Here is an 11,946-nt window from a genome sequence, read left to right as displayed (position 1 = left end):
AGTTTTGTCATCTGTTTCTAAGTGATGATGAGTATGTGCTTTTGGACAGATTTACATTTGTTTTTTCTTGGTGATTTGCATCATTTTGGAAGGAAGTATTGAGAGGCAGGTAGATAGATGGTCAATGTTGTCTTCTGCTCACTTACCCCTGATTTCTACTGACATTTTATCTTATGCCAATATGTATATGTATGAAGGCACACACAAACGTAAACTCTTACACACACACTCGAGTCTATTCCTATTCTATGTCTACAGTGGAGGTCTCCTGAGGTGGCTGCCTGATTCACCATCTACAAGGGTACTTCAAAAAGTTCATGGAAAAACAGAATTAAAAGATAATACGGATCTTTTCATGAACTGTCTGAAATACCCAAGTATTTATTCAATAAATATTTTGTCCACTGCTAACCTTGGTGGCAGATAAGGGACTGTGGATGTCTTCTCAGGATTTGTAAATATTCTTCACTCTGAAGCAGGTTCATAAAGATGGACAAAAACGCCCCAGCCACACTACTAGACCTTGCTGTACGAAGTCTGCTGAGTAATGAACGTGTAGCTATCCATGCCCTTGAAGAGCTCCCAAGAGTCATGTTCGCTCCGTTTTTCACTGCCGCCTTCTTGGGTGGTCATAAGAAGGTACTGAGGGAAATGGTGAGGATTTGGCCCTATCCCTGTCTCCACGTCGGGACATTGAGAGTACGGGAGTCACAATATGACAATTTCGAAGCTATGATTGACGGTCTACAGATCCTTCCTGCCCAGAACTCTTCTTCTTGGTAAGACTATGTATAATAGAGACATAGTGAGTCAGCAGGAGGGTATGAGACGGGCGTAGGAGACGGCCTAACAGTCTTTCAAAGGTAGTTAATGGTGAATGCTGAGGATCTCTGTGAGGCTGTTGGTGGAACATTTGGGGTCACCTTAAGGACTCTAATGTCTTACAGAGTTGATTATGGAACAGAAGGGATTGAGGATACTATTAATAGATTTGCCTCCTGGGTATGATTACATGGAAAAAGGACATGGGCATTGAGACTGGGATCATCAGAAGAGAAGAAAAGATGGGGAAAAGAAAGAAAGGCGCTAAATTTTTATGGAAAAGGCTTTGTTGGTAAATGGTGTATGGACTGAAGACCAGGGATAAAGGGATTTTGTTTCAGCTTCCCATCATTGATCCTGCTGGGTTGTATTAAAATCAGCTACCTCTCAGATATTCTGTCTTCTCCTCTCCTTACAGGGCGCCAAAACTGAGGATTCTAGATTTAAGTCAGAATCCAGGCTGCAGGACCACATGCTCTGAGATCAGGACCACATTCCCTTTCTGTTTTCATTCATGTGTTCACTCTCAGCACTCTATTGTGAAAACAGAAGAAACCCCACAAAGAGTTAGGTGCCCCGGAACTGTAAATTCAGAGTCTGAGCCTCAGTCATCCAGGGAACCTGTGGAATTATTAGTGAACATTTCCCTAGATAGTACCTGGAGAACAGGGCGATTTCTTTCTTTACTTCGAAATAAAGTAGAGCAGAGCTTTGGGTCCTTGCACCTCTGCTGCAGAGTTTTGCAATTTGATGGAAGGCTTGCCCACGAACACATCCTGCAGCTTCTGGATATGGGATGCATTGGTCACCTGAAAGTGGATGACATTTATCTGAGTCAAGTCACCACCCTTTTGGCTCAGATGACCCACCTCCACAGCCTTAGTATGTCTCACATCCGTTTTACATCTTGTGTGAGGAGACGCTTTGGGACTTTTCTCACCCATCTTGGGCAGATGAACACCCTTCAGCAGATCCGTTTGTATTCCTGCCGCACGCATCCGCTTCAGGAACTGCTCAGGTGAGGAGCTGGGGAAAGACCTGGGTTCCCTGAACCACCCCGTTGTTAAGACAGGAGAGCAACCATTCTTGGATATTCCTAATCTCCTTGTAACCCATTCCTCCTTCCACCTCAATATGGGCACTGCTGGGTGTATGAAACTGGCCAGGCTAGAGAAGCTAGAAAATTATGATGTGATCATTCATTCTTTCAGTCAGTCAGTCGACCATGTGCAGACACCATGATAAGTCTGTAGATACATTGGTGAAAAAGACCCAGTCCTTCTCCCCTTGGAGTTTACAGCCTTTTAGGGAGGAAGGGGAGACGTTCAGATGGAGAAATGTTTTATGCTGTGGCACTGATGCACCTCATCATGGTCTGGCTAGAACAGTTAATACTGCCAGATCATTTTGCTCCTGTATTTTACCCAAGCGTTAGGCCCTGAGTAGAGTGCTTGTCATTTGGGTTTTGGTCAAAGGGAATCCTTAGTTGACTGCTTTCCCAGTTCCCTCCCCACCAAATAAGTAAACTAAATCCACCATTGATTTCATTGTAAGTACTAAGTGCATTAAATTTTTTTCCACTTAATCTTTCCCGCAACTCTACATAATAGTTGCTATTGTGCATGTTTTAAAGATTTAAGAAACTGTATCTGAGAGTGGAAAAGTAATTTTCTTAGAGTCTGATTCCAAAGCCCACATTGTTAACTGCTGTTGCAACATATGTGCAAATTAGTTTATTCTAGAGCCGTAGATACCTCTAACTCAGGACTCCTTGTCCTGGTCCAATCCTCATTGTGCAGAAATAACTTTCTTTTTTCTGTCTACAGATACCTGCCACCTCAGTTGGATGCATTGTATCTCTCTTTCTGTGGACTTTCTAACAGAGGCATCACTGTCCTGTCCCAGAGCCCTGCAGCCACCCATCTAAGATTGCTGAGTCTCAGCAATGTCGAGATATCCTGGGAACTTTCTGAGAACTTCCAGACTCTGCTGGTGAGTGTCTCAGGCACCCTGCAGTATCTAGAGATAGATGATTGCCTGATGACTGATTCTACTCTCACTGCTGTCATTCCGGCCCTGAGCCGCTGTTCCCACCTCCGTGTCTTTAGCTTTGCCTCCAACCCCATTACAATGAGTGTGCTCACCAGTCTTCTGCAGCACTTAACAAACCTGACGGAGCTGAAGCGTGTAATTTATCCTGTCCCTGTCCATTGCTATGAACAATTGCATAATCCTCGCAGTTTGAACCGACAGAAGCTTTCTGAAGTGCAGGCCCAATTGAAGGCGATGCTGCAGGTGGTAAAGCGGAATGACATGCGCTGGACCAGTTCTCCTGAGTGATTTTCATGGTACAAGGACTTGATTTAACACTGACGTGTGGCCATTAAAGCACGTAGTGTTCTCACCTGTAGCCCAAGCTTTAGAGACACATATGTAAAATTTTATAGTTCCAGGAACCTCGCGTTAGGAAGATTCCATGTGTAACTGACCTCTATAAAAATAAAGAACTCTAAAGAAAACAGAGGGCTTTGAGAGGTCCTATGGGTCTCTTACCCATTGTCCTCCAAATCCTCCTCCTTGCTCCTGACCACAGTGTTGGGCATGTGACATTGGCTGACCTAGTCATGGTATACCATTTCCCTGCCCAGACTAATTGGTTCACTTACGGGTACTTGACACAAGTCAAAAGAGTTGAAACCTTTTCTTGATGATATTTTGGAATAGCTGGTGGTTATTGAAGCCAATAATTTTACCCTCCAAGGTCCTTTAAACTTCTCATATTTATGACGGCCTTAGGCTGCTTATGAGAAACTATTTGCATCGAAAAGGAAAAAAACCAAACCAAAACAAACAAACCAAACCTATGTCCACTACCTACTGGTGTCTTTATCAGTCCGTTGCTACCTCCTTTCTTAGGTCTTAGAACCCTGTGGCTCAGTCGTTCCTTATATCACACCCATTCACCAAGGATCTCTTATTAGTTCAGTACTGTTCCAGGTGCTAAGAATAAAAAGGCAAATAAGACAAAGCCCCTACTTCCAGCCACTCAGAATACAGCTGTTCCTATGATTTGTCTGTTCCCCTACTCTTTCTTAGGGCGTTTGGGAAAGTTATTTAAACCCCCTGTACCCCAGGTTTTTTTTTTTTTTTTCACACACTCTGTTCAATCCACGCTGGCCTCTTTATGCTGTTGGATAGCTCCTCAACACTCAGGTCATGGCTTTAATGTTACCTCCTCGGAGAGGTTTTCTCTTACTTCCCTTTACTTATTGTACTTCCCTTACTTCCTTTGCTTCCCTTACTTTACCATGTTGTAGCTCTCTCTCAATGTACCATGTATGTTCCCTTCATGGTACCCATCGTTCCATATGCATTTGCTCCCTCTGCTCTTACAGCAATAATTTGTGCATATAGTTTACCCGTTGAAGTGAAAACACTGCACTTCAAAGACTTAGTAAGAGAATAGAATGTTAAAATAACTAATTAAATATCTGTTTGTATGATTACACATTAAAATGGTAAAACATTGCATTTCAACGACTTAGTAAGAAAAAGATGTAATATTAATTAATAACTTTTTCTAATCGTTTACATGCTGAAATGCCAACAGACTGAATGTAAATGAGTCAGTAACAAAAATGAATGAAAAGTTACTAATTAAAAATTAATGTACAGTGTTCCCTGTTGAAATGAAATCAGACCACAATTTAAAGACTTAGTAAGAAACAAGTTGCAAGGTAGTTAATGTGTTTATACTGTTTCCATGTTAAAATGATAACATACTGCTTTTCAGACTCAGTTAAAAAAATAATTAAAATTAAATAATTTTGTTCTTGTTGGTTACATGTTGGAATAACATACTGTATTACAAAGACTTAGAGAAAAGAATGTAAAAAATAATAATTAATAAAAATAGTTAATAATGTTTTTATTGCTTTCATTGTGTAATGACAACATACTGCATTTCCAACTTAGAAAGTAAAACATGTTAAAATAACCAAAACAGAATTTGTATGTGTTTTTTTCTTGGTGGAATAACAGATGTGGTTTTAGTTTGCATTTCCCTGATGACAAGTGATGTTGGGCATTTTTTCATGTATCTGTTGGCCATTTGTGGGTCTTCCTTTGAAAAATGCCTATTCAGCTCCTTTGCCCATTTTTTAATTGGGTTACTTGTTTTTCCGTTGCAAAGTTGTTTGAGTTCATTGTGTATTCTGGATATTTATTCCTTTGTCCAATGTTTATTTTGCAAATGTTTTCTCCCACTATGTTGGTTGTCTTTAACTCTGTTAATTGTTTCTTTTGCTGTGCAGAGCCTTTTTAGTTTGATATAATCCCACTTGTTTATTTTTCCTTTGGTAGCCCATGCTTTGGGGGTTGTATTCACGACGTCAGTGCCCAGTCCCACTTCCTGGAGTGCTTCTCCTAAGTTTTCTTTAAGTAGTCTTATTGTTTCAGGGTGTATATTTAATTCTTTAATCCATTTTGAGTTGATATTGGTATATGATGAGAGATATGGGTCTAGTTTCGTTCTCCTGCATATGGATATCCAGTTATCCCAGCACCATTTGCTGAAGAGGCAGTCTCTTCCCGAATGTATAGGCTTGGTGTCTTTGTCAAAGATCAGATGGCTGCAGGTGGGTGGGTTGATTTCCGGATTCTCTATTCTATTCCATTGATCACTCTGTCTGTTTTTATGCCAGTGCCATGCTGTTTTGGTTATTATAGCTTTGTATTATTGCTTGAAGTCAGGTAGTGTTATGACTCCAGCTTTATTTATATATTTCTTTCTTTCTTTCTTTCTTTCTTTCTTTCTTTCTTTCTTTCCTTCTTTCTTTCTTTCTTTCTTTCTTTCTTTCTTTCTTTCTTTCTTTCTTTCTTTCTTTCTTTCTTTCTTTCTTTCTTTCTTTCTTTCCCTCCCTCCTTCCTTCCTTCCTTCCTTCCTTCCTTCCTTCCTTCCTTCTTTCTTTCTTTTTGCTCAGAATTGCTTTGACTATGAATGGTCTTTTGTTATTCCATATAAATGTCTAGATAGCTTTTTCCTTTTCTGAGAAAAATGTAATTGGAATTTTCGTGGGGATTGCATTGAATTTGTATAGCACTTTGGGTAGTATGGACATTTTCACAATGTTGATTCTTCCAATCCAAGTGCATGGGATATCTTTCCATCTTCTTGTGTCCTCTTTAATTTCTCTCAACAGTGGTTTGTAATTCTCAGTATAGAGCTTTTTCACATCCTTGGTTAACTCTATTCCTAAGTATTTTATTTTGGGGGTGGCTATCGTAAATGGGCAAGCTTTCTTGATTTCTCTTTCTGCATGTTCACTACTGGAGAATAGAAATGCTACCGATTTTTCTGTGTTGATTTTGTATCCTGCAACTTTGCTGAAATCATTTATCAACTCCAAGAGTTTTTTTGTAGAGGCTTTAGGCTGTTTCATGTCATCTGCAAACAGGGACAGTTTGACTTCATCTTTTCCAATCTGGATGCCCTTTATTTCCTTCTCTTCTCTGATTGATCTGGCTAGTACTTCCAACACTATGTTCAATAGGAGAGGTGAGAGTGGGCATCCTTGTCTAGTTCCTGTTCTTAAGGGAAAGCTTTTCCCCATTCAGAATGATATTGGCAGTGGGTTTATCATAAATGGCTTTAATTATGTTGAGATACTTTCCGTCTCTACCTAAATTGTAGAGAGTCTTTATCACGAACGAGTGTTGAATTTTGTCAAATGCTTTTTCAGCATCAATAGAGATGATCATATGGTCCTCGTGTTTGATTTGGTTGATGTGGTGTATCACATTTATTGCTTTGCATATGTTGAACCAACCTTGCATCCCTGGGATGAATCCCACTTGATCACGTTGTATAATTTTGCGTATGTGCTGCTGTACTCTGTTAGCTAGTATTTTATGGAGGATTTTTGCATCTATATTCATCAAGGATATTGGCCTGCAGTTTTCTTTTCTTATTATATCTTTGTCTGGTTTTGGTATCAGGGTGATGTTTGCTTCATAGAATGAGTTTGGGAGAATTGCCTCTGTTTCAACCTTTTGGAATAGTTTGTAGAGAACTGGTGTCAATTGCTCTTTGAATATTTGGTAGAATTCTGCAGTGAACCCATCTGGTCCTGGGCTTTTCTTTGTTGGGAGCCTTCTGATAACAGCTTCAATCTCTTTTAGTGTTATTGGTCTGTTCAGATTTTCTACATCATCATGGCTCAGTTTTGGCAGTTTGTGTGGGTCCCGAAATTTAGCCATTTCCTCCAGATTTTCAAATTTGTTGGCATATAGTGGTTTATAGTAGTCAATAATGATTTCTTGTATTTCTGCAGTATCAGTTGTAATACCACCTTTTTCATTTCTAATTTTTGTTATTTGGGGCTTCTGTCATCTCCTTTTAGTTAGCCATGCTAGTGGTTTGTCAATTTTATTTATCTTTTCAAAAAACCAACTTTTTGTTTCATGGATCTTTTGTATCATTTTTCAGATTTCTATTTCATTTAGTTCTCCTCTGATCTTAATGATTTCTGTCCATCTGCTAAATCTGGGTTTGGATGGTTCTTGTTTTTCTAGTTCTTTAAGTTGAAGTATTCGATTGTTTACTTGCCATCTTTCCATTCTTCTGAAGTAAGCATTTAATGTGAGAAATTTCCCAGTTAGTACTGCTTTTGCAGTATCCCACAGGTTTTGGTATGATGTATCATTGTTTTGATTAGTTTCAATAAATTTTTGATTTCCTGTTTGATTTCTTCTTGGACCCATATGTCATTAAGTAGAATGCTCTTTAATTTCCATGTGTTTGTATTGTTTCCAGAATTTCGTTTGTTATTGATTTCTAGTTTTAATCCATTGTGATCTGAAAAAATACATGGGATAATTCCAATTTTTTTGAATTTGCTGAGACTTGATTGTGACCTAACATGTGATCTATCCTGGAGAATGATCCATGTGCTGATGAGGAGAATGAATATTCTGAGGTTTCTGGATGGAATGTTCTGTAGATATCTGCCAAGTCCAATTGGTCTAGAGTGTTGTTTAGATCTTGTGTTTCTCTGCTGATTCTTTGCCTAGATGATCTGCCCAATATTGATAGTAGGGTGCTCAGGTCCCCTGCTGTTATGGTATTATTGTCTATCTCCTTCTTTAGGCCAGTTAGAGTTTGCTTTATAAATCTGGCTGCTCCAACATTGGGTGCATATATAGTTATGATTGTTATGTCTTCTTGATGGATGAGTCCTTTTATCCTTATGTAGTGGCCCTCTTTATCTCTTTTTATGGTTTTTAGTTTAAAGTTTATTTTATCAGATATAAGAATAGCTACTCTGGCTCATGTTTCATTTCTATTTGCATGGTATATCTTTTTCCATCCTTTCACTCTCAGTCTGTGTGTCTTTATGGGTGAGGTGAGTCTCTTAAAGGCAGCAAACAGTTGGGTCCATACTTTTACTCCAGTCAGTCAGTCTCTGTCTTTTGAGTGAGGAATTTAATCCTTTTACATTAAGAGTTGTTATTGAAAAGTGTTGATTTACTCCTAGCATTTTATTGATTTTTGTTTGGATGTCTTAAGTGTCTTTTGTTCATTTCTTTCTGATTTAATGTTTGTCTTCTGTTTTTGTTGGTTTCCTGGGTTGTAGATAAACTTTTTTTTTCCTCATTGTTAGCATTTTTATTTAACTAGTGGGTTTTGAATTTTCCTGAGTTTTTATGGCAGTGGCAGTTATTATTCAGGTACCAAAAATGAAAGACAGTGTCTTTTGCAAAGTAGAAGTTTTCAATTTTAATGAAGTCCAAGTTATTAAAGACTTCTTTCATAGATTGTGCCTTCGGCGTTATATATAAAAACCCCAAATCATCTGGGTTTTCTCCTATGTTCTATAACTTGCCTTTTGCTGGGTCTGTGATCCAGTTTGAGCTATTATTTACAAAGACTTAACGGGTCTGTGTCTAGATTCAGGTTGTTGCATTTGGGTGTGCAGTTGTTTCAGCACCATTTGTTTTAGAGACTATCTTTTCTCCATTGCATTGCCTTTGTCCCTTTTTCAAAGTTCAGTTGACTATATTTGTGTGGATCTGTTTCTGGCCTCTCAATTATATTCCAATGCTTGATCTGCTTATTCTTTCACCGGTACCACAGTGTCTGGAACACCGTTGCTTTAAAGTGAGTCTTGACATTGGGTAGTGTCAGTCATTTGACTTTCTTCTTCCTCTTCAGTATGGTATTGGGTATTCTGGGTCTTTGCTTCTCCATGTAAGCATTAGAATCCATTTGATCATATTCACAAAATAACTTGCTTTGGTGGTGATGAATCTGTAGATCCAGTTCGGAAGAACTGATATCCTGACAACATCTTGAGTTTCTACCCACAAACACAGAATATGTCATTTGTTCAGTTCTTTGACTTCTTTCTGTGGAGTTTTGTAGATTTCCTCTTACAGATCTTATGGGTGTGCATGTGTACGTATGCCTGTGCGTGTGTGTGTGTGTGTGTGTGTGTGTGTGTGTGTGTGTGTGTGAGAGTGTCAGTATAAGTGTGTGTATCTAGGTGATCCCTAAGTCTTTTGCATTGTGGGGTGCTAATGTAAATTATATTGTGTTTTTAATTTCAAATTCCAATTGTTCGTTTCTGGTATGAAGGAGAACGATTAACTTCTTTATATTAACCTTGTAACCTGCAACCTTGATTTAATTGCTTATTAGTTCCATGAGCATTTTTTAAATATGTTTATTTATTCCTTCTGATTTTCTACACAGACAAACATGTCATCTCTGAGCAAAGACAGATTTATTTTTTCCCTCCCAATCCGTATACTTTTTATGTCCCCTTCTTGTGATATTGTGTTACCCAGGATTTCTAGTATGATGATGCAAAAAATTGGCGAGCAGGAACATCTTTGTTTTGTTCCTCATCTTAGCAGGAAAGCTTCCAGTTTTTAACCATTAGGTATGATGTTAGCTGTAGGGGTTTTGTACATGTACCCCTCTATTCCAAGTTTGTTTTTTGTTTTTTTGGTTTTTTATTTTAAATCAACTTTATTGAGTCATAATCTATACATAAAATGTGTCCATTGTAAAACTGTAATTTGAGGAGTTTTGTTTTGTGTTTTTACCCCACCCAATTATCCCCCAACTTTCCTCCCCATCTCCCCCCCCACCCCCACTCCACTTTGTGGCCTTAGGAATGTTCCCTCCATCTGTAAGACCAGCACACTATTGTGGTCTTTCTTTCCTTCTTTCCTTCTCTCTTAGCTCCCACATATGAGTGAACACATGTGGTATGTGTTCATATCCCTATGTGCTTTGCTTATTTCAGTCAAAATAAGTTACTCCAGGTTCATCCATGTTGTTGCTATTGGGAGTGTTTCATTCTTTTTTACGTCAGGGTAGTATTCCACAGTGTATATATACCCCAGTTTCCTGACCAGTCATCCATTGATGGACATTTCCTTTTGCTCCATATCTTGGCTGTTGCAAACAGAGGTGCTCTGAGGTTTTTCTTTCTTTTTTTTAAAGTCATGAGTGGCTGTTGGATTTTCTCTAATGTTTTTTATGCATCCATTGATATGATCGTGTGGTTTTCCTTCAACAGCCTGTTGTTGTGGTAGATTACATTAATTGATTTTCAAATGTCACATCAGCCTTGCATACCTGGAATAAATTCCACTTGGTCTGGGTGTAGAATTATTTTTACACATTGGTGGATTTGATTTGCCAGTATTTTGTTGAGGATGTTTGCATCTATGTTCACGAGAGATATTGGTATGTAGTTTTATTTTCTTTTTATGTCTTTGCCTGGTTTTGCTATTTAATGCTGGCTACATAGAATGAGTCAGGAAGGACAGATTAAGCATCCCTAATCCAAAAAATTCAAACCCCAAATGCACCAAAACCTAAAACTTTTTGAGTGCTGACATGACACTCAAAGCAAGTGCTCACTGGAGCATTCCAGATTTTGGATTTTTGAATTAGGGATGTTCAAATTGTATGTGTTCTGCAAATATTCCAAAATATGAAAAAAGAAATCCCAAATCCAAAACACTTCTGGCCCCAAGCATTTTGGATAAAAGATACTCAATCTCTATTCCCTCTGCTTCTTCTATCGTCTGGAAGAGATTGTAAGAATTGGTATAATTTCTTCTATGTTTGGCAGAATACACAATTGAACCCATCTGGGCCTGGTGCTTTCTGCTTCAGAAGGTTATTAATTATAGATTCATTTGAAATAAATGTAGGCTTATTAAGATTGTCTATTCAAAATGGATTTTAAGTTGTGAAATAGATGGGTTTATGATCTTTTATTGTTTTGTGTTTTGTGTATTTAATTGCTTGATTGAGATATATTTACAAATTTAAATTGTACAATTTAGTGGCTTTTAGGGTATTCACATATATGTGCAATGACCACCCTAGTCAATTTTAGAATATTTTTATTCCCTCAAAAAGAAATCTCTTACCTTTGAGCAATCGCCTCCTATACTCCCATTCCACAAGCCTTAAGCAACTACTCATCTACATCGTCTTGTTAGATTTCCCTATTTGGGACATTTTGTTAGAACAAAATCATATAATACATGATCTTTTGCGACTGGCTTCTTTCACTTAGCATGGTGTTTTCAAAGTTGATCCATGAATAATATTCAATACATATACCACACTTGGTTTATCTGTTAGTTGATGAATGTTGGGATTATTTCCACTTTTGGCTATAATGACTAATGCTGCTATAAATATCCAACTATAATTTTTGTGTGAGCATGTGTTTTCCTTTCTCTTAGGTATAAACCTAGAGTGGAATTGTTGGGTCATATGGCAACTCTGTGTTTTTTTCTTTTAGGAAGTTCCATACAGTTGTTCAAAGCGACCAGCAGTGTTTGAGCGTTCTGATTTCCCCACACCCCTGCCAGTACTTGGTATTAAACGATGTTTTCATTTCAGCCACCATGTTGGGTTTGAAGTGGTATCTTATTGTTTTTCATTTGAATTTTCTCAGTGATTAATGATGTTGACCATCTTTTCATACGATTATTGCCTAGTTTTATATCTTCTTCAGAGTAATGTCAATTCAGATCATTTGCCCATTTTTTAATAGTTATTCATCCTTTTATTCTTCACATATTCTAGGTACA

The 11,946-nt window shown here is 38.1% G+C and overlaps 1 protein-coding gene across 1 annotated transcript; it reads left to right on the top strand.

Moving 5' to 3' along the window:
- Positions 1–489: 489 nt before the first annotated feature.
- Positions 490–3,162, top strand: LOC134368183 (melanoma antigen preferentially expressed in tumors-like). Its single transcript, XM_063084727.1, has 3 exons — positions 490–779; positions 1,241–1,840; positions 2,649–3,162. The coding sequence occupies exons 1-3, from the start codon at positions 490–492 to the stop codon at positions 3,160–3,162; spliced, it is 1,404 nt and encodes a 467-aa protein (XP_062940797.1).
- Positions 3,163–11,946: the final 8,784 nt, after the last annotated feature.

The sequence above is a fragment of the Cynocephalus volans genome, chromosome X (assembly GCF_027409185.1).
Source record: "Cynocephalus volans isolate mCynVol1 chromosome X, mCynVol1.pri, whole genome shotgun sequence".
NCBI lineage: Eukaryota > Metazoa > Chordata > Mammalia > Dermoptera > Cynocephalidae > Cynocephalus > Cynocephalus volans.
Note: the sequence above shows the minus strand (reverse complement) of the source record. Positions and strands in the feature narration are given on the sequence as shown.

Bases quoted from the DNA above. Each gene is read 5' to 3' on its own strand.
- LOC134368183 (XM_063084727.1), top strand. From the start codon at position 490: ATGGACAAAAACGCCCCAGCCACACTACTAGACCTTGCTGTACGAAGT. The intron at 780-1,240 runs GTAAGACTATGT...CTCTCCTTACAG, and splicing joins GCCCAGAACTCTTCTTCTTG to GGCGCCAAAACTGAGGATTC. The intron at 1,841-2,648 runs GTGAGGAGCTGG...TTCTGTCTACAG, and splicing joins CCGCTTCAGGAACTGCTCAG to ATACCTGCCACCTCAGTTGG.